The 22563-nt window shown below is 45.6% G+C and overlaps 1 protein-coding gene across 2 annotated transcripts; it reads left to right on the top strand.

Moving 5' to 3' along the window:
• The first annotated feature begins 787 nt into the window (after positions 1 to 787).
• On the top strand, positions 788 to 22209 carry LOC115132519 (LHFPL tetraspan subfamily member 4 protein-like). 2 transcript variants are annotated; one of them, XM_029665253.2, is made up of 4 exons: positions 788 to 1850; positions 16928 to 17167; positions 17934 to 17962; positions 18237 to 22209. In XM_029665253.2, the coding sequence occupies exons 1-4, from the start codon at positions 1445 to 1447 to the stop codon at positions 18294 to 18296; spliced, it is 735 nt and encodes a 244-aa protein (XP_029521113.1). In that variant the 5' UTR covers positions 788 to 1444; the 3' UTR covers positions 18297 to 22209. The 2 variants fall into 2 exon arrangements, with proteins under 2 accessions (XP_029521113.1, XP_029521114.1); XM_029665254.2 differs by having other exon boundaries at positions 17934 to 17950.
• Positions 22210 to 22563: the final 354 nt, after the last annotated feature.

Raw genomic sequence — 22563 nt, forward strand, 5'->3', positions numbered from 1 at the left:
CAGACAACATGGTGGGGGTGCAGTGGAACTCCATTGGCTATGTCCTGTTTGTTTGTTAAACCATGTGGATAAAACGTGTGTGCAGTCTCAGGTGGAAGCCTCTGACCGATTTTAGACGTTCTAGGCTTTTCCTAATGCACAGATGATTCTGATCCTCCTGTTATTCTCTTATCAACATATATGAAGCATGCCTCCATTCGTAAAACAATATGTAGGCCTACTGAGGCATGACCTCTTGTCCTAGATATTCATGGAAATGGCAGTGCCAGATGAATTTTCCTTAATAGCTTTGAGAGCTATTAAGGATTCAGTGGTTGGGTTAAATGACACATTTCAGTTGAATGCATTCAGTTGTACAACTGACCTGGTTATCCCCCTTTTTTATCCTCTCCCTAACAATATTGAACAAGATTCAAACAACATATTAAATCCAACCACTACCCATTCTACTTGCTGATGGACACCTGACAATGGATCGTCTTGATTACCATCATTAGAAAAATACATATTCTGCCTTCTGTGGTCTGGCCTATGTCTAATAAAAAATGGTCAACCTAAACCTGAAATAAAATAAAATTACGCCTCTTTCTGCATACTAACAACCGTTACAATTATATTAAAATAATAAGTAGGAGTGGGGAATGTTTTTCATGCAAATCCATATATTGTGCGGTACAGTGCACGCGCCGTCATCAACAGTGCTCAGCATCTTCTGAGAGCTGCGCGAGGGAGAGAAGAGGAGGAAGAGGGGGAGAGACGGGGAAAAGGCGCAAGACAAACAGGGGAAATCACAATAATGGAGTGGCGGCGGAAGAGGTTGGTTTCGCGAGCTCGGACTCTTCATATTTGACATTTACATTTTCTGTAAATTGAATCTAAATTCTGTTTTAACGGGCTGTGCGCCGATATCTCCAGTAGCTTAGCTCACCTAGCTCAAGAAGCCCTCCACAGATGCAGCAAATGCTACACGTAAACGGGGGATCCACCACTGGCACTAGGCAACGGTTTATCAATTCTGGTGGGCTTGAATTAGAATACTAAAGGACATATTTTGAAGGTAGCATTGGTTGAGTAGATTACAAAACCATTGACCGTTTTACTGTGAAATATTGTATTTTGGACTCCACTTGTTTTTTCCAAAAAGGAAATGTTATGTTATAAATGATTAATTAACAGTATATCTCATTTCAACAATGTGTAACCATGTAGGTTCGCAGGTTGAATGTACAATGTTTTGGTAAATTAAAATAAAGCCTAGTTAATAATAATAACAACAACAATAATAATAATAATAAATCAATGTCTTTGAAATGGATTTCTTCTGAAAAGCTACATTGCTACCAAATGACAAGCACACATTTGGGAACTCGTGGAAACAACCAGAGACGAGCAAAAACTGTGAGTGAGTAACTGAAATAAACTAAAGAAACCTATAGTGGAAAACATGTTGCCTTCACAAGAAGCCGCCAAGATTTACCATGACAACTACATGCGGAACTCCCGCGCCATCGGAGTACTCTGGGCGATATTCACCATATGCTTTGCCATCATCAACGTGGTTGTCTTCATTCAGCCCTACTGGATCGGGGACAGCGTGAGCACGCCGCAGGTGGGTTACTTCGGTTTGTTTCACCAGTGCGTTGGGAGTGGACCGCCCAACCGAGAGCTCGACTGCACGGGCAGCTTTACTGAGTTCAGCTCCATCCCCTCCGGTGCCTTCAAAGCGGCCTCGTTCTTTGTACTGATGTCCATGATTCTGATTCTGGGCTGCATCGCCTGTATGGCGCTCTTCTTCTTCTGCAACACCGCCAGCGTCTACAAGACCTGTGCCTGGATGCAGCTCCTATGTGGTATGTATAAAACCAATGGAAATTCAGTTACACAATCTTGTTCCAGCCATTTAATCACAGACATTCATGCAGGCACTGATTTAATTGAAGGAAATATCATTGCCTGATGATAAACTGCCCCTGCAATTGGATATTTATGACATTCTCGTTGCGTTCTAAAGAGGATTATCTGTATCTGCAGATAGGATGTATGATCTATGTTTGATTCATTCATCAATTCAATCAGTTAGATAGTGTTCTAGTGCCAAATCTCCAGGTGACCTATTGGATTGTGGAGGATTTGGGTTGATGAGATTACAATGTGTTAATGTGTTTTTAAATTATATTTGGGGGTATGATTTTCACTGGTATGTCCACAGATGACTGAAAACACATGGATCTGCAACACTGGTTACATGTTACATGCAAACAACCTTGTCAAAACATATTGCTTGTACTGTTACTATCGCTAAGGATGTTGGGTTGGATCTAGAGGCAGATTAGATTCACTTCGCCACAAAAGAAAAATGTTACTTCACATTTCTACACAGATCCAGGCTCAGCTGGCTTACTGGCAGTGGAAGTTGTGCCTCATCATGTAGAATCTGTCTGTGGTACCATTGTCTCTCAGTCATGAGTCATGGAGCTGTGGGAGGAAGACAGAATTCCTATAGGCTGCCACAATCACCCACATTGAGCTCATGAGATTGCAGATGAAGCATTCATTTTCTCAACAAATCGATCTCAAAAACAGGCAACACACAACAAAAGGCCTCCTTGTGTTGGGGTAGATGTATTCCTTCAACCAGAACCTAACCACAGAGAGCTGCCCTTCTCATAAATAGAAAATGAGAGTTATCATTTTCCGGGATATGAAAATTGGGTGTATCTATATGGAACTAAATTCACTCACTCCCACTCAGATCTATACATCTAGGAGCTTCCAGGGCAGGTATAACTTGATCAGTGTGATATACACCAACGTGTGGGAGTAAGATTACCACAACAGTCAGCAAACTGAGAGAAGAGAAATATCAGCAGTTTATTCACTTTCTATTGTTGTTTTCTTTATCTGCCCACTCTCTCCTTTCTGATCTGCAGAGTCACTTTCGCAGGTTGGAAGAACGATCAATCAGCAAGATGGAGAAACAGTTTCCATGACATACCCTTTTCTCTTAGGATGCCGGAACACTCACTGTATGCACTCTTATGAAATGAGACAAAAAAACATGCATGAAGATATCAATGCTGGTATTCACAAAGCAAGTGCACACACCTGGGTCTATTTATCTGACCAGCTCTGTGTTTGCGATTGAGTCCCTTTCCCATTCCCAGTTTCTGATGGATCAACTCTATTTTGGTACAGGGTATAGCCTTGTGATGAGGCTGCCTTGTGTACAGGTGAGAGGCCTGATGGTGTTGGCTATGAGAGTCCTGATACTGTTGGCAATGGGAGGGCTGGTGGCTTTGGCTATGAAAGGCCTGATACTGTTTGCTATGGGAGGCCTGATGGTGTTGGCTATGAAAGGCCTGATACTGTTGGCTATGAGAGGCTTGATAGTGTTTGCTATGAGAGACCTGACGGTGTTGGCTATGAGAGGCCTGATGGTGTTGGCTATGAGAGCCCTCATAGTGTTGCTTATGGGAGGCCTGATAATGTTGGTTATGGGCCTAATGCTCTCTCACTACTGAGGAGATGCTAGTTTAATAAGCTGTTGTATCCTGGGCCGTGGCAGTGTGTGGTGCCAACAGCGGGCTGGAGCTGGGCAGAGGAATAAGAGGACCACCTGCTTCTCCCAGTGCCCATTGGGACTACCATCATACCCCATGATTCTCCTCCCAATGTCCATGGGGACTACCATCATACCCCGTGGTTCTCCTCCCAATGTGCATGGGGACCACCATCATACCCCATGATTCTCCTCCCAGTTCCCATTGAGACTACCATCATACCCCATGGTTCTCCTCCCAATGTGCATGGGGACTACCATCATACCCCATGATTCTCCTTCCAGTGCCCATTGAGACTACCATACCCCATGGTTCTCCTGTTTAGTCAGGAGAGGTCAATGTTATATATACAAAACCATAAACTGTACTGTTCTCCAATTCTCCCTTTGCAGCTACATCGTGGACAGAGAAGTTAGATGACAAGACAGAACATAATGACTTTTCTTTCTCTCTTTCTCAGTGAGTTGATATGACATGATCTCTGCACCGTCTGTCCTGCTCCACTCTCTCGCTCTCCGAGCAGCGCTCTAGAACAGCAGAGCCGGCGACCACTCCCTTAAGTCTTTTCACGGGTGCCCTGCAACTGTGTTAGACGGCAGCAGGAGAAATCACACATTCCATTCCAAACACATCGAGAGAGGGATGGAGAGCATACGGACAAAAACAGAAACAGACAAAATCATAGGGCCATGAAAGTGTAGTAAAAAATTGCGTAGTAGAAGTAATATTTCCACTACAGTACATAATTACAAAAGGATAGCCTGATTTCTATGGGCCGGTGGTTTCCAACTCTATTTCCCATCTCCCTTCATCAACTCATCCCTCCAATAATTTCCTGACCCTGTTTCTCTAAAAAATTCAACTCTGCTTGGTGTACTACTAGCTATTCATGTAGCAGCATATCATATGCCTGTTCAGTTACTTCAGGGTCTTACTACTGTTTCTGGCACTGAATAAGGTCCTGAAACGGACATCTAAGGCCATGATACACTGGCAATTCATTGAGGTAATATTGATGAGCAATATTGCTGGCAACGGAGTGAGGTGAGACACTGTAGCAATGATGAGCAATGTGCACATGGACATGAATAATAGATTTCATATGAAGAAGCACATATCAATTTCCCTATTTATTTACTAATCTACTATAGCTTGTTGTTGCCAGTTGACTGACACATCGGTACTGAAATGTATCAGCTAGCAAACAAGCAACAAAGAGGTGTTGCCGCTGCCCTGGGCATCCACTCAACCTACTGCCAGTCAAGTCAATGGCAACGCAGACATAAAGATAACTAGATTTAGAAAACGTTTTACATCACAAATCTAATCTAGGAAGTATAAATGGTATTCGTCAGGCTAGCCAGCTAGTTAAACATACAAAAACAATCTAAAACTAATTGTAAATCATGGCTAGCTAGCTAGCGAATTAGCCTGTTTGTCCCATTGACTTAGCATAGATTGTGGCTAGCATGCTAATAGATTAGCATGCGCAACACCGCGGATATTTTCGGCAGTAAATAACATTTTACTGCAGTGGGCTAAATCAGGATCACACATAGTGATTATTGGTAGACTTATACAAGGGATAAGGTGGGAGTAAAGCACACTGTGTGCTAGCTTAGCCATCTAGTCCTGAGGAGTTCTCCGGGACACAACAGATGGAAGGCTGTGGTCGACACCGTGTGCTAGCTTGTGCTAGCTTGCGGAGTCGCTAACTAGCATTCATATAGGAACCAACGGGGTGCTCGAGGGGTCGTTCATGCAAGAACCAATGGGATTCTCGAGGAGGGATTGTTCGTGAAGAAAACAATGGGGATGCTTTAGGGGTTGTGTTCCTGAAGATGCAGGTATAGGAGTTTATCAAAATTGGATTTGTTTTCTAATTCTTTGTGGGTCTGTGTAATCTGAGGAAATATGTGTTTCTAATATGGTCAAACATTTGGCAGGAGGTTAGGAAGTGCAGCTCAGTTTCCCCCGCTTTTTGTGGGCAGTGTCCACATAACCTGTCTTCTCTTGAGAGCCAAGTCTGCCTACGGCGGTCTGTTTTGTGTTTGTAAACAGAGCCCCAGCACCAGCTTGCTTAAGGGACTCTTCTCCAGGTTCATCTCTCTTTAGCTGATGGTTTTGTTATGGAAGGTTTGCTCTGTATAAGTGCATGCAGGTGAAAGTGTTTTCCATAAGGTTGCAAAGGGAGGTGTTGTAAGAGTTAGTTTACATAGAAATAAAAAGAGGAGAGTTTATGCCGGGGATTACATTTAAATTTGAGTCATTTTGCAGATGCTCTTATCCAGAGCAACTTACAATGCATTTATAAATTATTCATACTCCTCTACACACAATACCCCATAATGACAAAGTGAAAACATGTTTTTAGAAATGTTTGCATTTTTATTGAAAATGAAATACAGAAATATCTTATATCTCACCCCTGAGTCATTACCTGTTAGAATCACCTTTGGCAGTGATTACAGTTGTGAATCTAGTACATACTGCTAAGTGTTACTCACTAGTGAACCAAACCTCAGGAGAAGCTTTACAGGGCTGACCAAGGAGGAGAAAGACAATTCCTATAGAACAGAGCCCCAAAAACACACAAAGCCCCAGAAACACCCAAGTCTCAGAAACACACCAAGCCCTAGAAACACCCCAAGCCCCAGAAACACACCAAGCCCTAGAAATACACCAAGTCCCAAAAACACACCAAGCCCTAGAAACACACCAAGTCTCAGAAACACACCAAGCCCTAGAAACACACCAAGCCCTAGAAACACCCCAATGCCCCAGAAACACCCCAAGCCCCAGAAACACACCAAGCCCTAGAAACACACCAAGCCCTAGAAACACACCAAGTCCCAAAAACACACCAAGCCCTAGAAACACACCAAGTCTCAGAAACACACCAAGCCCTAGAAACACCCCAAGCCCCAGAAACACACCAAGCCCTAGAAACACCCCAAGCCCCAGAAACACCCAAGTCTCAGAAACACACCAAGCCCTAGAAACACCCCAAGCCCCAGAAACACACCAAGCCCTAGAAACACACCAAGTCCCAAAAACACACCAAGCCCCAGAAACACACCAAGCCCCAGAAACACACCAAGCCCTAGAAACACACCAAGTCCCAAAAACACACCAAGCCCTAGAAACACACCAAGTCTCAGAAACACACCAAGCCCTAGAAACACCCCAAGCCCTAGAAACACCCCAAGCCCCAGAAACACACCAAGCCCTAGAAACACACAAAGCCCCAGAAACACACCAAGCCCTAGAAACACACCAAGTCCCAAAAACACACCAAGCCCCAAAAACATCCCAAGCCCTAGAAACACCCAAGTCTCAGAAACACACCAAGCCCTAGAAACACCCCAAGCCCCAGAAACACCCCAAGCCCCAGAAACACACCAAGCCCTAGAAACACACCAAGCCCTAGAAACACACCAAGCCCCAAAAACACACCATGCCCCAAAAACACACAAAGCCCCAGAAACACACCAAGCCCTAGAAACACACCAAGCCCTAGAAACACCCCAAACCCCAGAAACACACCAAGTCCCAAAAACACACCAAGCCCTAGAAACACACCAAGCCCTAGAAACACCCCAAACCCCAGAAACACACCAAGTCCCAAAAACACACCAAGCCCTAGAAACACACCAAGCCCTAGAAACACACAAAGCCCCAGAAACACACCAAGCCCTAGAAACACACCAAGTCCCAAAAACACACCAAGCCCCAAAAACATCCCAAGCCCTAGAAACACCCAAGTCTCAGAAACACACCAAGCCCTAGAAACACCCCAAGCCCCAGAAACACCCCAAGCCCCAGAAACACACCATGCCCCAAAAACACACAAAGCCCCAGAAACACACCAAGCCCTAGAAACACACCAAGCCCTAGAAACACCCCAAACCCCAGAAACACACCAAGTCCCAAAAACACACCAAGCCCTAGAAACACACCAAGCCCTAGAAACACCCCAAACCCCAGAAACACACCAAGTCCCAAAAACACACCAAGCCCTAGAAACACACCAAGCCCTAGAAACACCCCAAGCCCCAGAAATACACAAAGCCCTAGAAACACACCAAGTCCTAGTAACACAACAGCATCAGAGAAAAAGGGTATTGTTTCACCTCAAAGGCATCCTCTCTACAGGCAGCATATGACCTTTGGCAGTGATTACAGTTGTGAATCTAGTACACACTGCTAAGTGTTACTCACTAGTGAACCAAACCTCAGGAGAAGCTTTACAGGGCTGACCAAGGAGGAAAAAGACAATTCCTATAGAACAGAGCCCCAAAAACACACAAAGCCCCAGAAACACCCAAGTCTCAGAAACACACCAAGCCCTAGAAACACACCAAGCCCTAGAAACACCCCAAGCCCCAGAAACACACCAAGCCCTAGAAACACACCAAGTCCCAAAAACACACCAAGCCCTAGAAACACACCAAGTCTCAGAAACACACCAAGCCCTAGAAACACCCCAAGCCCCAGAAACACACCAAGCCCCAGAAACACACCAAGCCCTAGAAACACACCAAGTCCCAAAAACACACCAAGCCCTAGAAACACACCAAGTCTCAGAAACACACCAAGCCCTAGAAACACCCCAAGCCCTAGAAACACCCCAAGCCCCAGAAACACACCAAGCCCTAGAAACACACAAAGCCCCAGAAACACACCAAGCCCTAGAAACACACCAAGTCCCAAAAACACACCAAGCCCCAAAAACATCCCAAGCCCTAGAAACACCCAAGTCTCAGAAACACACCAAGCCCTAGACACACCCCAAGCCCCAGAAACACCCCAAGCCCCAGAAACACACCAAGCCCTAGAAACACACCAAGCCCTAGAAACACACCAAGCCCCAAAACACACCAAGCCCCAAAAACACACCATGCCCCAAAACACACAAAGCCCCAGAAACACACCAAGCCCTAGAAACACACCAAGCCCTAGAAACACCCCAAACCCCAGAAACACACCAAGTCCCAAAACACACCAAGCCCTAGAAACACACCAAGCCCTAGAAACACCCCAAACCCCAGAAACACACCAAGTCCCAAAAACACACCAAGCCCTAGAAACACACCAAGCCCTAGAAACACACAAAGCCCCAGAAACACACCAAGCCCTAGAAACACACCAAGTCCCAAAAACACACCAAGCCCCAAAAACATCCCAAGCCCTAGAAACACCCAAGTCTCAGAAACACACCAAGCCCTAGAAACACCCCAAGCACCAGAAACACCCCAAGCCCCAGAAACACACCAAGCCCTAGAAACACACCAAGCCCTAGAAACACACCAAGCCCCAAAAACACACCAAGCCCCAAAAACACACCATGCCCCAAAAACACACAAAGCCCCAGAAACACACCAAGCCCTAGAAACACACCAAGCCCTAGAAACACCCCAAACCCCAGAAACACACCAAGTCCCAAAAACACACCAAGCCCTAGAAACACACCAAGCCCTAGAAACACCCCAAACCCCAGAAACACACCAAGTCCCAAAAACACACCAAGCCCTAGAAACACACCAAGCCCTAGAAAAACCCCAAGCCCCAGAAATACACAAAGCCCTAGAAACACACAAAGTCCTAGTAACACAACAGCATCAGAGAAAAAGGGTATTGTTTCACCTCAAAGGCATCCTCTCTACAGGCAGCATATGACCTTTGGCAGTGATTACAGTTGTGAATCTAGTACACACTGCTAAGTGTTACTCACTAGTGAACCAAACCTCAGGAGAAGCTTTACAGGGCTGACCAAGGAGGAGAAAGACAATTCCTATAGAACAGAGCCCCAAAAACACACAAAGCCCCAGAAACACCCAAGTCTCAGAAACACACCAAGCCCTAGAAACACCCCAAGCCCCAGAAACACACCAAGCCCTAGAAACACACCAAGTCCCAAAACACACCAAGCCCTAGAAACACACCAAGTCTCAGAAACACACCAAGCCCTAGAAACACACCAAGCCCTAGAAACACCCCAATGCCCCAGAAACACCCCAAGCCCCAGAAACACACCAAGTCCCAAAACACACCAAGCCCTAGAAACACACCAAGTCTCAGAAACACACCAAGCCCTAGAAACACCCCAAGCCCTAGAAACACCCCAAGCCCCAGAAACACACCAAGCCCTAGAAACACACAAAGCCCCAGAAACACACCAAGCCCTAGAAACACACCAAGTCCCAAAAACACACCAAGCCCCAAAACATCCCAAGCCCTAGAAACACCCAAGTCTCAGAAACACACCAAGCCCTAGAAACACCCCAAGCCCCAGAAACACCCCAAGCCCCAGAAACACACCAAGCCCTAGAAACACACCAAGCCCTAGAAACACACCAAGCCCCAAAAACACACCAAGCCCCAAAAACACACCATGCCCCAAAAACACACAAAGCCCCAGAAACACACCAAGCCCTAGAAACACACCAAGCCCCAAAAACACACCAAGCCCCAAAAACATCCCAAGCCCTAGAAACACCCAAGTCTCAGAAACACACCAAGCCCTAGAAACACCCCAAGCCCCAGAAACACCCCAAGCCCCAGAAACACACCAAGCCCTAGAAACACCCCAAACCCCAGAAACACACCAAGTCCCAAAAACACACCAAGCCCTAGAAACACACCAAGCCCTAGAAACACCCCAAGCCCTAGAAACACCCCAAACCCCAGAAACACACCAAGTCCCAAAAACACACCAAGCCCCAAAAACACACCATGCCCCAAAAACACACAAAGCCCCAGAAACACACCAAGCCCTAGAAACACACCAAGCCCTAGAAACACCCCAAACCCCAGAAACACACCAAGTCCCAAAAACACACCAAGCCCTAGAAACACACCAAGCCCTAGAAAAACCCCAAGCCCCAGAAATACACAAAGCCCTAGAAACACACAAAGTCCTAGTAACACAACAGCATCAGAGAAAAAGGGTATTGTTTCACCTCAAAGGCATCCTCTCTACAGGCAGCATATGACCTTTGGCAGTGATTACAGTTGTGAATCTAGTACACACTGCTAAGTGTTACTCACTAGTGAACCAAACCTCAGGAGAAGCTTTACAGGGCTGACCAAGGAGGAGAAAGACAATTCCTATAGAACAGAGCCCCAAAAACACACAAAGCCCCAGAAACACCCAAGTCTCAGAAACACACCAAGCCCTAGAAACACCCCAAGCCCCAGAAACACACCAAGCCCTAGAAACACACCAAGTCCCAAAAACACACCAAGCCCTAGAAACACACCAAGTCTCAGAAACACACCAAGCCCTAGAAACACACCAAGCCCTAGAAACACCCCAATGCCCCAGAAACACCCCAAGCCCCAGAAACACACCAAGTCCCAAAAACACACCAAGCCCTAGAAACACACCAAGTCTCAGAAACACACCAAGCCCTAGAAACACCCCAAGCCCTAGAAACACCCCAAGCCCCAGAAACACACCAAGCCCTAGAAACACACAAAGCCCCAGAAACACACCAAGCCCTAGAAACACACCAAGTCCCAAAAACACACCAAGCCCCAAAAACATCCCAAGCCCTAGAAACACCCAAGTCTCAGAAACACACCAAGCCCTAGAAACACCCCAAGCCCCACAAACACCCCAAGCCCCAGAAACACACCAAGCCCTAGAAACACACCAAGCCCTAGAAACACACCAAGCCCCAAAAACACACCAAGCCCCAAAAACACACCATGCCCCAAAAACACACAAAGCCCCAGAAACACACCAAGCCCTAGAAACACACCAAGCCCCAAAAACACACCAAGCCCCAAAAACATCCCAAGCCCTAGAAACACCCAAGTCTCAGAAACACACCAAGCCCTAGAAACACCCCAAGCCCCAGAAACACCCCAAGCCCCAGAAACACACCAAGCCCTAGAAACACCCCAAACCCCAGAAACACACCAAGTCCCAAAAACACACCAAGCCCTAGAAACACACCAAGCCCTAGAAACACCCCAAGCCCCAGAAATACACATAGCCCTAGAAACACACCAAGTCCTAGTAACACAACAGCATCAGAGAAAAAGGGTATTGTTTCACCTCAAAGGCATCCTCTCTACAGGCAGCATATGACTGTTATCCAAACATGTTGGGAAAAGAAGAGCCCTTGAGAATGCACACCGGGAGAGGGAAGGGGGTGTAAATTAGAATATCTATTATAGTCAAAATTTAGTACAGGCTTGTCTACATTTAGCAAAGTTATTATTGGAGAGTTTCAGTCGTGTCTTTTCATCTCTCTGTCTGTCTGTCTTTCTGTGCATTTGTCTGCGGTTGCATAATGCCATCTTTATCAACCAGAATTTTCCATTGATGGATGAGCTGTTTGGTAATTTTATTTAACCAGGCAAGTCAGTTAAGAACAAATTCTTATTCACAATGACGGCCTACCCCAGTCAAACCCAGACGACGCTGGGCCAATTGTGCGCCACCCTATGGGACTCCCAATCACAGCCAGATGTGATGCAGCCTTGATTCAAACCAGGTATTGCAGTGACGCCTCTTGCACTGAGATGCATTGTCTTAGACTACTGCACCACTCGGGAGCTAATGATGGGAGCTAATGATGGGAGGCTGTGTATTTGGTAATAACGGGAGGGTGTGTGTTTGGTAATGACGGGAGGCCGTGTGTTTGGTAATGACGGGAGGCCCAGTGTTTGGTAATGACGGGAGGCCGTGTGTTTGGTAATGACGGGAGGCCGTGTGTTTGGTAATGACGGGAGGCCGTGTGTTTGGTAATGACGGGAGGCCGTGTGTTTGGTAATGACGGGAGGCCGTGTGTTTGGTAATGATGGGAGGCCGTGTGTTTGGTAATGACGGGAGGCCGTGTGTTTGGTAATGACGGGAGGCCGTGTATTTGGTAATGATGGGAGGGTGTGTGTTTGGTAATGACGGGAAGCCCAGTGTTTGGTAATGACGGGAGGCCCAGTGTTTGGTAATGCCGGGAGGCCGTGTGTTTGGTAATGACGGGAGGCCGTGTGTTTGGTAATGACGGGAGGCCGTGTGTTTGGTAATGACGGGAGGCCCAGTGTTTGGTAATGACGGGAGGCCTTGTGTTTGGTAATGACGGGAGGCCCAGTGTTTGGTAATGACGGGAGGCCCAGTGTTTGGTAATGACGGGAGGCCGTGTGTTTGGTAATGTTTGTCTCTGCTCAGCAGTATTGTGCATATGGGAGGCCCAGTGTTTGGTAATGACGGGAGGGCGTGTGTTTGGTAATGACGGAAGGCCATGTGTTTGGTAATGACGGGAGGCCGTGTGTTTGGTAATGACGGGAGGCCGTGTGTTTGGTAATGACGGGAGGCCGTGTGTTTGGTAATGACGGGAGGCCGTGTGTTTGGTAATGTTTGTCTCTGCTCAGCAGTATTGTGCATATGGGAGGCCCAGTGTTTGGTAATGACGGGAGGGCGTGTGTTTGGTAATGACGGAAGGCCATGTGTTTGGTAATGACGGGAGGCCGTGTGTTTGGTAATGACGGGAGGCCGTGTGTTTGGTAATGTTTGTCTCTGCTCAGCAGTATTGTGCATATGGGAGGCCCAGTGTTTGGTAATGATGGGAGGCCTAGTGTTTGGTAATGATGGGAGGCCCAGTGTTTGACTCTGCTCAGCAGTATTGTGCATATGGGAGGCCCAGTATTTGGCTCTGCTCAGCAGTATTGTGCATATGGGAGGCCCAGTGTTTGGTAATAATGGGAGGCCCAGTGTTTGGCTCTGCTCAACCGTATTTTGCATATGGGAGGCTGTGTGTTTGGTAATGATGGGAGGCCCAGTGTTTGGCTCTGCTCGGCAGTATTGTGCATATGGAAGGCTGTGTGTTTGGTAATGATGGGAGGCTGTGTGTTTGGTAATGATGGGAGGCCCAGTGTTTGGCTCTGCTCAGCAGTATTGTGCATATAAGAGGCTGTCTTACAGGCTCACTACTATGACATCAGCAGAGAGATTGGAGTGAGCTCAGCAGTGGAAGCAGCAGCAGCAGCAAGGCAGGGGCGGGCGATTCAGGGACTGAGGGACAGGAGAATGAGAGAGAGGTGGGGACTCAGAGGCCTAGAGCTGAAAGATAAGAAGCAGTAGGAACAGCCAAGAACAGGCATCTTACTTACTCTCTCACTCAAGGAATAGTGACTCATGACTTCATAATGTCAAGGCTTATGTCTTCTTTTCTGACGACTCATCCTGAATATATCCTGAATCTGCTGCTCTATCGATAGATGCATACATTCAGTCTAAATCTGTTTTCTTAGAAGTCGTTTGCGTGACATCAAAATTACAGACGTTGTACAACACAAATTAATCAGCGATTGGATTGTCTCTAACAAATCAGAGTTTTGAAGCTGATAACGTCATCGGTTTCTGGGACCAATCAGAATGTTCAGAATGTGTTCGCAATTTAGAAGTCGTCAGGGAAGGAGGCAAATCCAGAATCATGGTGGAGAAGAAATGTTAGTGGGCTTGGCATTTGGCTGGAGCGATGTGGATGGTTATGTCTCCACCATGTCTCCACTATGTCTCCACCATGTCTCCACCATGTCTCCACTATGTCTCCACTGTGTCTCCACCATGTCTCCACCTCCACCATGTCTCCACCATGTCCCCACTATGTCTCCACTATGTCTTCACTATGTCTCCACCATGTCTCCACTATGTCTCCACCATGTCTCCACTATGTCTCCACCATGTCTCCACCATGTCCCCACTATGTCTCCACCATACTCTGTGTCGTTGTATGTGTCGAACTGCTTTGCTTTATCTTGGCCAGGTCGCAATTGTAAATGAGAACTTGTTCTCAACTTGCTTACCTGGTTAAATAAAGGTAAAATAAATAAAAAATGTCTCCACTATGTCTCCACCATGTCTCCACCTCAACCATGTCTCCACCTCCACCATGTCCCCACTATGTCTCCACCATGTCTCCACTGTCTCCACCATGTATCCACCATGTCTCCACTATGTCTCCACCATGTCTCCACCATGTCTCCACCTCGACCATGTCTCCACCATGTCCCCAGTATGTCTCCACCATGTCTCCACTATGTCTCCACTATGTCTCCACCATGTCTCCACCTCCACCATGTCTCCACCATGTCTCCACTATGTCTCCACCATGTCTCCACTATGTCTCCATCATGTTTCCACCATGTCTCCACTATGTCTCCACCTCCACCATGTCTCCACCATGTCTCCACTATGTCTCCACCATTTCTCCACCATGTCTCCACTATGTCTCCACCATGTCTCCACCATGTATCCACCACGTCTCCACCCTTTCTCCACCATGTCTCCACCATGTCTCCACTACGTCTCCACTATGCCTCCACCATATCTCCACCATGTCTCCACTATGTCCCCACTATGTCTCCACCATGTCTCCACTATGTCTCCATCATGTTTCCACCATGTCTCCACTATGTCTCCACCATGTCTCCACTATGTCTCCACCATGTCTCCACTATGTCTCCACCATGTCTCCACTATGTCTCCACCATGTCTCCACCATGTCTCCACCATGTCTCCACTATGTCTCCACCATGTCTCCACTATGTCTCCACCATGTCTCCACCTCCACCATGTCTCCACCATGTCTCCACCACGTCTCCACCACGTCTCCACCCTTTCTCCACCATGTCTCCACCATGTCTCCACTACGTCTCCACTATGTCTCCACCACGTCTCCACCATGTCTCCAACATGTCTCCACTATGTCTCCACCATGTCTCCACTATGTCTCCACTATGTCTCCACCATGTCTCCACCACGTCTCCACCACGTCTCCACCACGTCTCCACCCTTTCTCCACCATGTCTCCACCATGTCTCCACTACGTCTCCACTATGTCTCCACCATGTCTCCACCTCCACCATGTCTCCACCTCCACCATGTCTCCACCATGTCTCCACCTCCACTATGTCTCCACTATGTCTCCACCTCCACCATGTCTCCACCATGTCTCCATCATGTCTCCACTATGTCTCCACCTCCACCATGTCTCCACCATGTCTCCACTATGTCTCCACCATGTCTCCAACATGTCTCCACTATGTCTCCACTATGTCTCCACCTCCACCATGTCTCCATCATGTCTCCACTATGTCTCCACCTCCACCATGTCTCCACTATGCCTCCACCATATCTCCACCATGTCTCCACTATGTCCCCACTATGTCTCCACCATGTCTCCACTATGTCTCCATCATGTTTCCACCATGTCTCCACTATGTCTCCACCATGTCTCCACCTCCACCATGTCTCCACCATGTCTCCACTATGTCTCCACCATTTCTCCACCATGTCTCCACCATGTCTCCACTATGTCTCCACCATGTCTCCACCATGTCTCCACTATGTCTCCACCATGTCTCCACTATGCCTCCACCATGTCTCCACCATGTATCCACTATGTCTCCACTATGTCTCCACCATGTCTCCACTATGTCTCCACCATGTCTCCACTATGTCTCCACCATGTCTCCACCATGTCTCCACTATGTCTCCACCATGTCTCCACTATGTCTCCACCATGTCTCCACTATGTCTCCACCATGTCTCCACCTCCACCATGTCTCCACCATGTCTCCACCACGTCTCCACCATGTCTCCACCATGTCTCCACCACGTCTCCACCACGTCTCCACCATGTCTCCAACATGTCTCCACTATGTCTCCACCATGTCTCCACTATGTCTCCACTATGTCTCCACCACGTCTCCACCACGTCTCCACCCTTTCTCCACCATGTCTCCACTATGTCTCCACCATGTCTCCACTACGTCTCCACTATGTCTCCACCATGTCTCCACCTCCACCATGTCTCCACCTCCACCATGTCTCCACCATGTCTCCACCTCCACTATGTCTCCACTATGTCTCCACCTCCACCATGTCTCCACCATGTCTCCATCATGTCTCCACTATGTCTCCACCTCCACCATGTCTCCACCATGTCTCCACTATGTCTCCACCATGTCTCCAACATGTCTCCACTATGTCTCCACTATGTCTCCACCTCCACCATGTCTCCATCATGTCTCCACTATGTCTCCACCTCCACCATGTCTCCACTATGCCTCCACCATATCTCCACCATGTCTCCACTATGTCTCCACTATGTCTCCACCATGTCTCCACCATGTCTGTTATAAAACATTATTGCAATTACAGTTTTTTTTGTTTTTTTTGTAATCCAACACCCATTACATACACTGTATTTGTACTTGCTGTGACTGGCCTTTTGATTTCAATTATAGAATAAAGTTTAACTTACCTTCATTTGAATCATGCATCTTTGTTTTCCATAGACTACAGCTTCCAACGTACTCTCTCTCTCTCTCTCTCTCTCTTCTGTCTCCCCCAGCTGTATGCCTGGTGTTGGGCTGTATAATCTTTCCGAACGGCTGGGATGCGGAGGTGGTGCGGGACCTGTGTGGGGAGGAGACGGGGAAGTATACGCTGGGTAACTGCTCTGTCCGCTGGGCTTATATCCTGGCTATTATGGGCATCCTGGACGCCCTGATCCTGTCCTTCCTGGCCTTCGTTTTGGGGAACAGACAGAACGACATGTTCCTGGAGGAACTCAAGCCTGACAACAATAAAGGTGAAGGATGGTTTTAGACCAAGTCTATGTGTGAAATGGCTCTCTTTTCTCTATACATTGGGTTCTGGTCAAAAGTAGTGCACTCAGGAAGATGGTGTCATTTCAGACACACACAAGCAATCACCAAAACCCATCTATAATTAATCAACACTAAATGGACGTTGATTTCCAAAGTCAGATGTGTTTTCCTCTATATAGACAAGAGATAGATTGCACAACCGGCCCTCGTAGTTGACATATTGTCGTAATGATAAAATAGGATCTGGTATTGTAATTCAGTTAGTGTAGCCTATTGCACTCACCATGGAACTGCATGAAAGAGGGTAGGAATGTCCACCCAAAGTCTGTTCTCACTGTTTGCACAGGATTGCATCAGACTGGTCTGTCCACATTGACTGATCAGAACAGGGAGATGTTCATTCAGGGGACTTTTGAAGAGACTGACGTCAGAACATTGTTAGAAGTCTTCTAACTCATTCTTACAGAAATGTAATAGACCCCTCATGATGTTGTCAACTGTCAGATCAGAGGATTACATCATTTGGTTGGAAAATAGGATTTCTTTGTACCATACTCTCTGTAGTGGTTTCCATGGTTACTCACCAGACTCCAGTGGGATATAGCCTACTCTGCCGTGTCTCTCTCACCGCTCATCTGATTAACCTTGCACTAACTCACTGATAGAGATTATACCATGTGTAATATTTTGAGTTCTGTACAATTAATTACATCCTGCGTACAATAATATTTGACTTTGTTCTTGCAGATTTCGCTGTGTCCAAGGTTAGTGACTTTGTAAGTAAACAGTTAACAGTGTCATGACTATGTGCAACGTGGTCTGTGGTTGTTGTGCAGGGCTGTTGTGTAGTGTTGTTGAGGTATCCTTGGCAGTGTTTGTCTCTATGGATAAGTGTGTTTGCCCCGTTACTCCCATCTTGTACAATATATGTTTGTCAGAATAAGCTCCAAGCACTATCTTGTTGTTTATTGTAAAATGTTTATATATAATGTGTATTATTTCAATATCCTTACATGATGTACTGCTGGGATACTTCTTTCTTGCCTTTAGATTGAGGTCCGGGACAGAAGACGCGACCCAAGGTATGTTGCAGTCCAGAGGTTCCACTGAGGAGCTCCTTGCCTTGGATGACCGCACTCTGAGGGCCTCCTTGCCTTGGGTGACCCCCCTCTTAGAGGATCCCTGCCTTGGATGACCGCACCCTGAGGGGATCCTTGTCTTGGATGACCCCCCTCTTAGAGGATCCCTGCCTTGGATGACCCCCCTCTGAGGGGATCCTTGCCTTGGATGACCCCCCCCCTCTGAGGGGATCCTTGCCTTGGATGACCCCCCTCTCCTCTACTCCCTCTCATCCAGTCATCAGGCTAATATCCAACCTGGCTCCATGCGCAGACCACATGTACAGCATTCTGTAATATAAAACTGGGAGAAACTATATTTTACATAGTATTATGTTGTAAAGTTCATTAACACTACTATAAAAAAAGACTATATTTGCATATAAAATGTGTCCAAATGGAACTATACTTTGCAGCTTTACAGAAATAGACCTCTGGGAATTTAGATACTGTACATACAAGGCAATGTATATATTTGGAACGGTACAATGAGCAGCAAACTATATAACCCTTCAATGGAAATTTTGTTCAGTGTATTTCTACCCTTTGCAAAATGATTTGAGTACAAAAAGTAGAATAAAGCAGAACAAAACAAACATTTTGTAAACATTTAATAGACCCCATAAAACTGAAGCGTTTGTAGTCTTTTTAAAGGTATTTACTGTCAAGCAATTAAAAGTAGAGAATATTTTCTGAAATGATTCATCTGAAACAGGGTAGAATAGAGAAACAGTGTAGACTAAAGAAACAGGGTAGACTAAATAAATGATTAACCCGAAACAGGGTAGACTAAAGAAATGATTCATTTGAAACAGGGTAGACTAAAGAAATGATTAATCTGAAACAGGGTAGGCTAAAGAAATGATTCATCTGAAACAGGGTAGGCTAAAGAAATGATTCATCTGAAACAGGGTAGGCTAAACAAAGGATTAATCTGAAACAGGGTAGAATAGAGAAACAGTATAGACTAAAGAAACAGGGTAGACTAAATAAATGATTAACCCGAAACAGGGTAGACTAAAGAAATGATTAATCTGAAACAGGGTAGACTAAAGAAATTATTCATCTGAAACAGGGTAGACTAAAGAAATTATTCATCTGAAATAGGGTAGGCTAAAGAAATTATTCATCTGAAACAGGGTAGGCTAAACAAAGGATTAATCTGAAACAGGGTAGAATAGAGAAACAGTATAGACTAAAGAAACAGGGTAGGCTAAATAAATGATTAACCCGAAACAGGGTAGACTAAAGAAATGATTAATCTGAAACAGGGTAGGCTAAAGAAATGATTCATCTGGAACAGGGTAGACTAAATAAATGATTAATCTGAAACAGGGTAGGCTAAAGAAATGATTAATCTGAAACAGGGTAGGCTAAAGAAATGATCTGGTACACTAGATACAGTAGATGTCAGGAAAACATATTTGAGATATTAGTCCTCTCAGAAGGAAGCCCTGTCTGCTGCATTCCCCTCAGGTCCCTCAGCACCGAGACACTGGGGCCACACGTCTCCACCACACCATCCTAACAGGCTTTCTACTGCACATTGCAGTGACCAACACGCACTGGGCCTGTGTGGATTTAACCTGTTAACCACACAATGGGGAAAGAATACTGGTAAAAATCATAATCTATGTAGAGGCAGTATTTCTACCAACTTTAAAAAATATATATATATCAAATAGCATCTAGTGAAGAACTACACGTTTACTTCTGGTCCATAATCCTTGCTACACTGTACAGAGTTGTAAATTGAGAAGCTAAATGCTATGTTATTAGGTGGCAGCCAATTCTCAGGAAGCTGTACTGTAGGGGAGAGTGAGGGGATGTCTAGGAAACCATACACAAAATTAATCATGTTACTAAATATGTAGGAAGTCTGTGTGAAGGAAGAAACCACATGGAAAAAGTGGTAAGCAAGTTAGGTCCCAAAAAATAACAGATTTTCACAAAGTCAAATAAATGTATTGTCTTACAGGTTTCATGATGCTTGTATCTAAACCAAAGTAGATCATTTTAAAACTGTTTTATATACATCAGTTGGGGTCTATAGAAACTACAATATGTGGTCCTAAATTTAGCATGAAAGTGCATCTTTGTAGCAATGTGAGCTAATATAGTAAAAAGTGTTGCTTTGGGGTAAGTTGTGCCATTTTACCAGGGGCAAGTTGATCCAATACAAATGATGATTACATTTTGTAAGTTTTATGCATAATATGCATAGTATTTTGAAGAGACTTCATATTCATGTGATTTTCAAATGATGAAAAATGCCTTCATCAGTTGGGTTCGGCCACCTCTAGGCCACAATTGAAGTGTTTTCTTCTCAGACATAATGCAAGGCATATGAGGTTACACCAGGGTCTGAGCCTATGTTAAAAGTGCTTTAAAAAGTACCAAGTGTCATACCAAGAAATATGTCCCCATGCTTACCCTGTTCCTATGCTCTGTTTACGCCATACTGTAAGTAGTGCCAAGAGAACACTGTTTTAGGACAAGCTATGTTTTCAAAATTATGGCTACGTGAATTCTGATTATGTCACAACATCTGGAAATATATGCATATATCTTTATTAGAAATCAAAAAACGATATTTCATTTGACGTAGTGATGTTAAATGTAAAAGATTCTCAACATACCCCGCTCTCCAATACTCTAAGACACTAAATCAAACACCATTGTTACTCCAGAATAGAGCCTTGGGTCTGATCGGACAAACATTGCTTTTGTAAATATCTCTTTCTCTCCTTTGTGTTGTTATTTTGAGAGCTTGACAACTTGTTTTCCTTAACTTAATGAGCACACTACTGTACCTACAGATGGGTTACACAACCAGAGACGGTTTACATAACCATAGATGGGTTACATAACCAACAACTCTTTTTTTTCTTCTGGCTCCAAAGTAAGGTTGAGCTATGAGAGCTGTCTTTGCCCCATCACTCAACTCAGTGGGAGGCCTCTTTGAATTACAGTCAATTAACAGAGTCAAGGAGAACAGTGGGCTTCAACACAAGCACACATAAAGAAACACTGGAATATACAGTCACTGGCCAGTCTATTATTAACCATCTAGTACCGGGTCGGACACCCCCTTTGGATCCAGAATGGCCTGAAATATTTGGGGCATTCTACATGGTGTAAGAAGAGTTCCACAGGGATGTTTGTCCTTGCAGACGCGATGGCATCACGCAGTTCCTACGGATTGGACGGCAATACGTTAATTCCATCTCATCCCAAGGATATTCTGCTCTATTGGGTGGAGGTCTGGGGACTGAGTGACCAGGCCACTCAAACTGAACTCACTGTCATGTTCCAGGCCATGTTTTTCCGCTCCTTAATTGTTCAGTGTTAGTGATCAAGTGCCAAATGGAGCCACTTCTCCTTGTTTTCAGCTGATAGGAGTGTAACCCGGTGTGATCGTCTGCAAAAGCCCATCCATGACAAGGATCAACGAGTTGGGCATTTTGAGATGCCGCTCTGCACACCACTGTTGTACTGCACCGTTATTTGTCTGTTTGTGGCCCGCCTGTTAGCTTGCACCATTCTTGCCATTCTCCTTCGACCTCTCATCAACGAGCTGTTTTCGCCAACAGGACTGCCGCTGACTAGATGTTGTTTTTTTTAATCGCTACTATTCTCGATAAACCATAGACACTGTCATGCATGAAAAGCCCAGGAGTGCGGTCATTTCTTATATACTGGATCCGGTGCGCCTGGCACCGATGATCATACCACATTCAAAGTTGCTTAGGTCACTAGTTTTGCCAATTCTAACGTTCAACTGAACAGTACCTGAATGCCTCGATGCCTGTCTACCTGCATTATATAACAAGCCACGGCAACGTGACTCACTGTCTGTAGGAGCAATCCATTTTGGTGAAAAGAGTGGTGTATCTAATAGACTGGCCGGTGAGTGTATATTACAGATATATCATTTCAACCCGAAAAATTCTTATGAGATTTTAGATATCAGTTTGTACTTCTTTTTTTTATATATCTTACCAACAAAAATGTTGACAATATGTTGGCATCATCTGATAAATGTATTCATGACAATCTGTGGATTTGTTGTATATTGAACTATAATACTGTATACCAGTGGTTCCCAAACTTTTTATAGTCCCGTACCCCTTCAAACATTCAACCTCCAGCTGTGTACCCCCTCTAGCACCAGGGTCAGCTGTACCCCCTCTAGCACCAGGGTCAGCTGTACCCCCTCTAGCACCAGGGTCAGCGCACTCTCAAATGTTGTTTTTTGC

Source organism: Oncorhynchus nerka, linkage group LG7 (genome assembly GCF_034236695.1).
Source record: "Oncorhynchus nerka isolate Pitt River linkage group LG7, Oner_Uvic_2.0, whole genome shotgun sequence".
NCBI lineage: Eukaryota > Metazoa > Chordata > Actinopteri > Salmoniformes > Salmonidae > Oncorhynchus > Oncorhynchus nerka.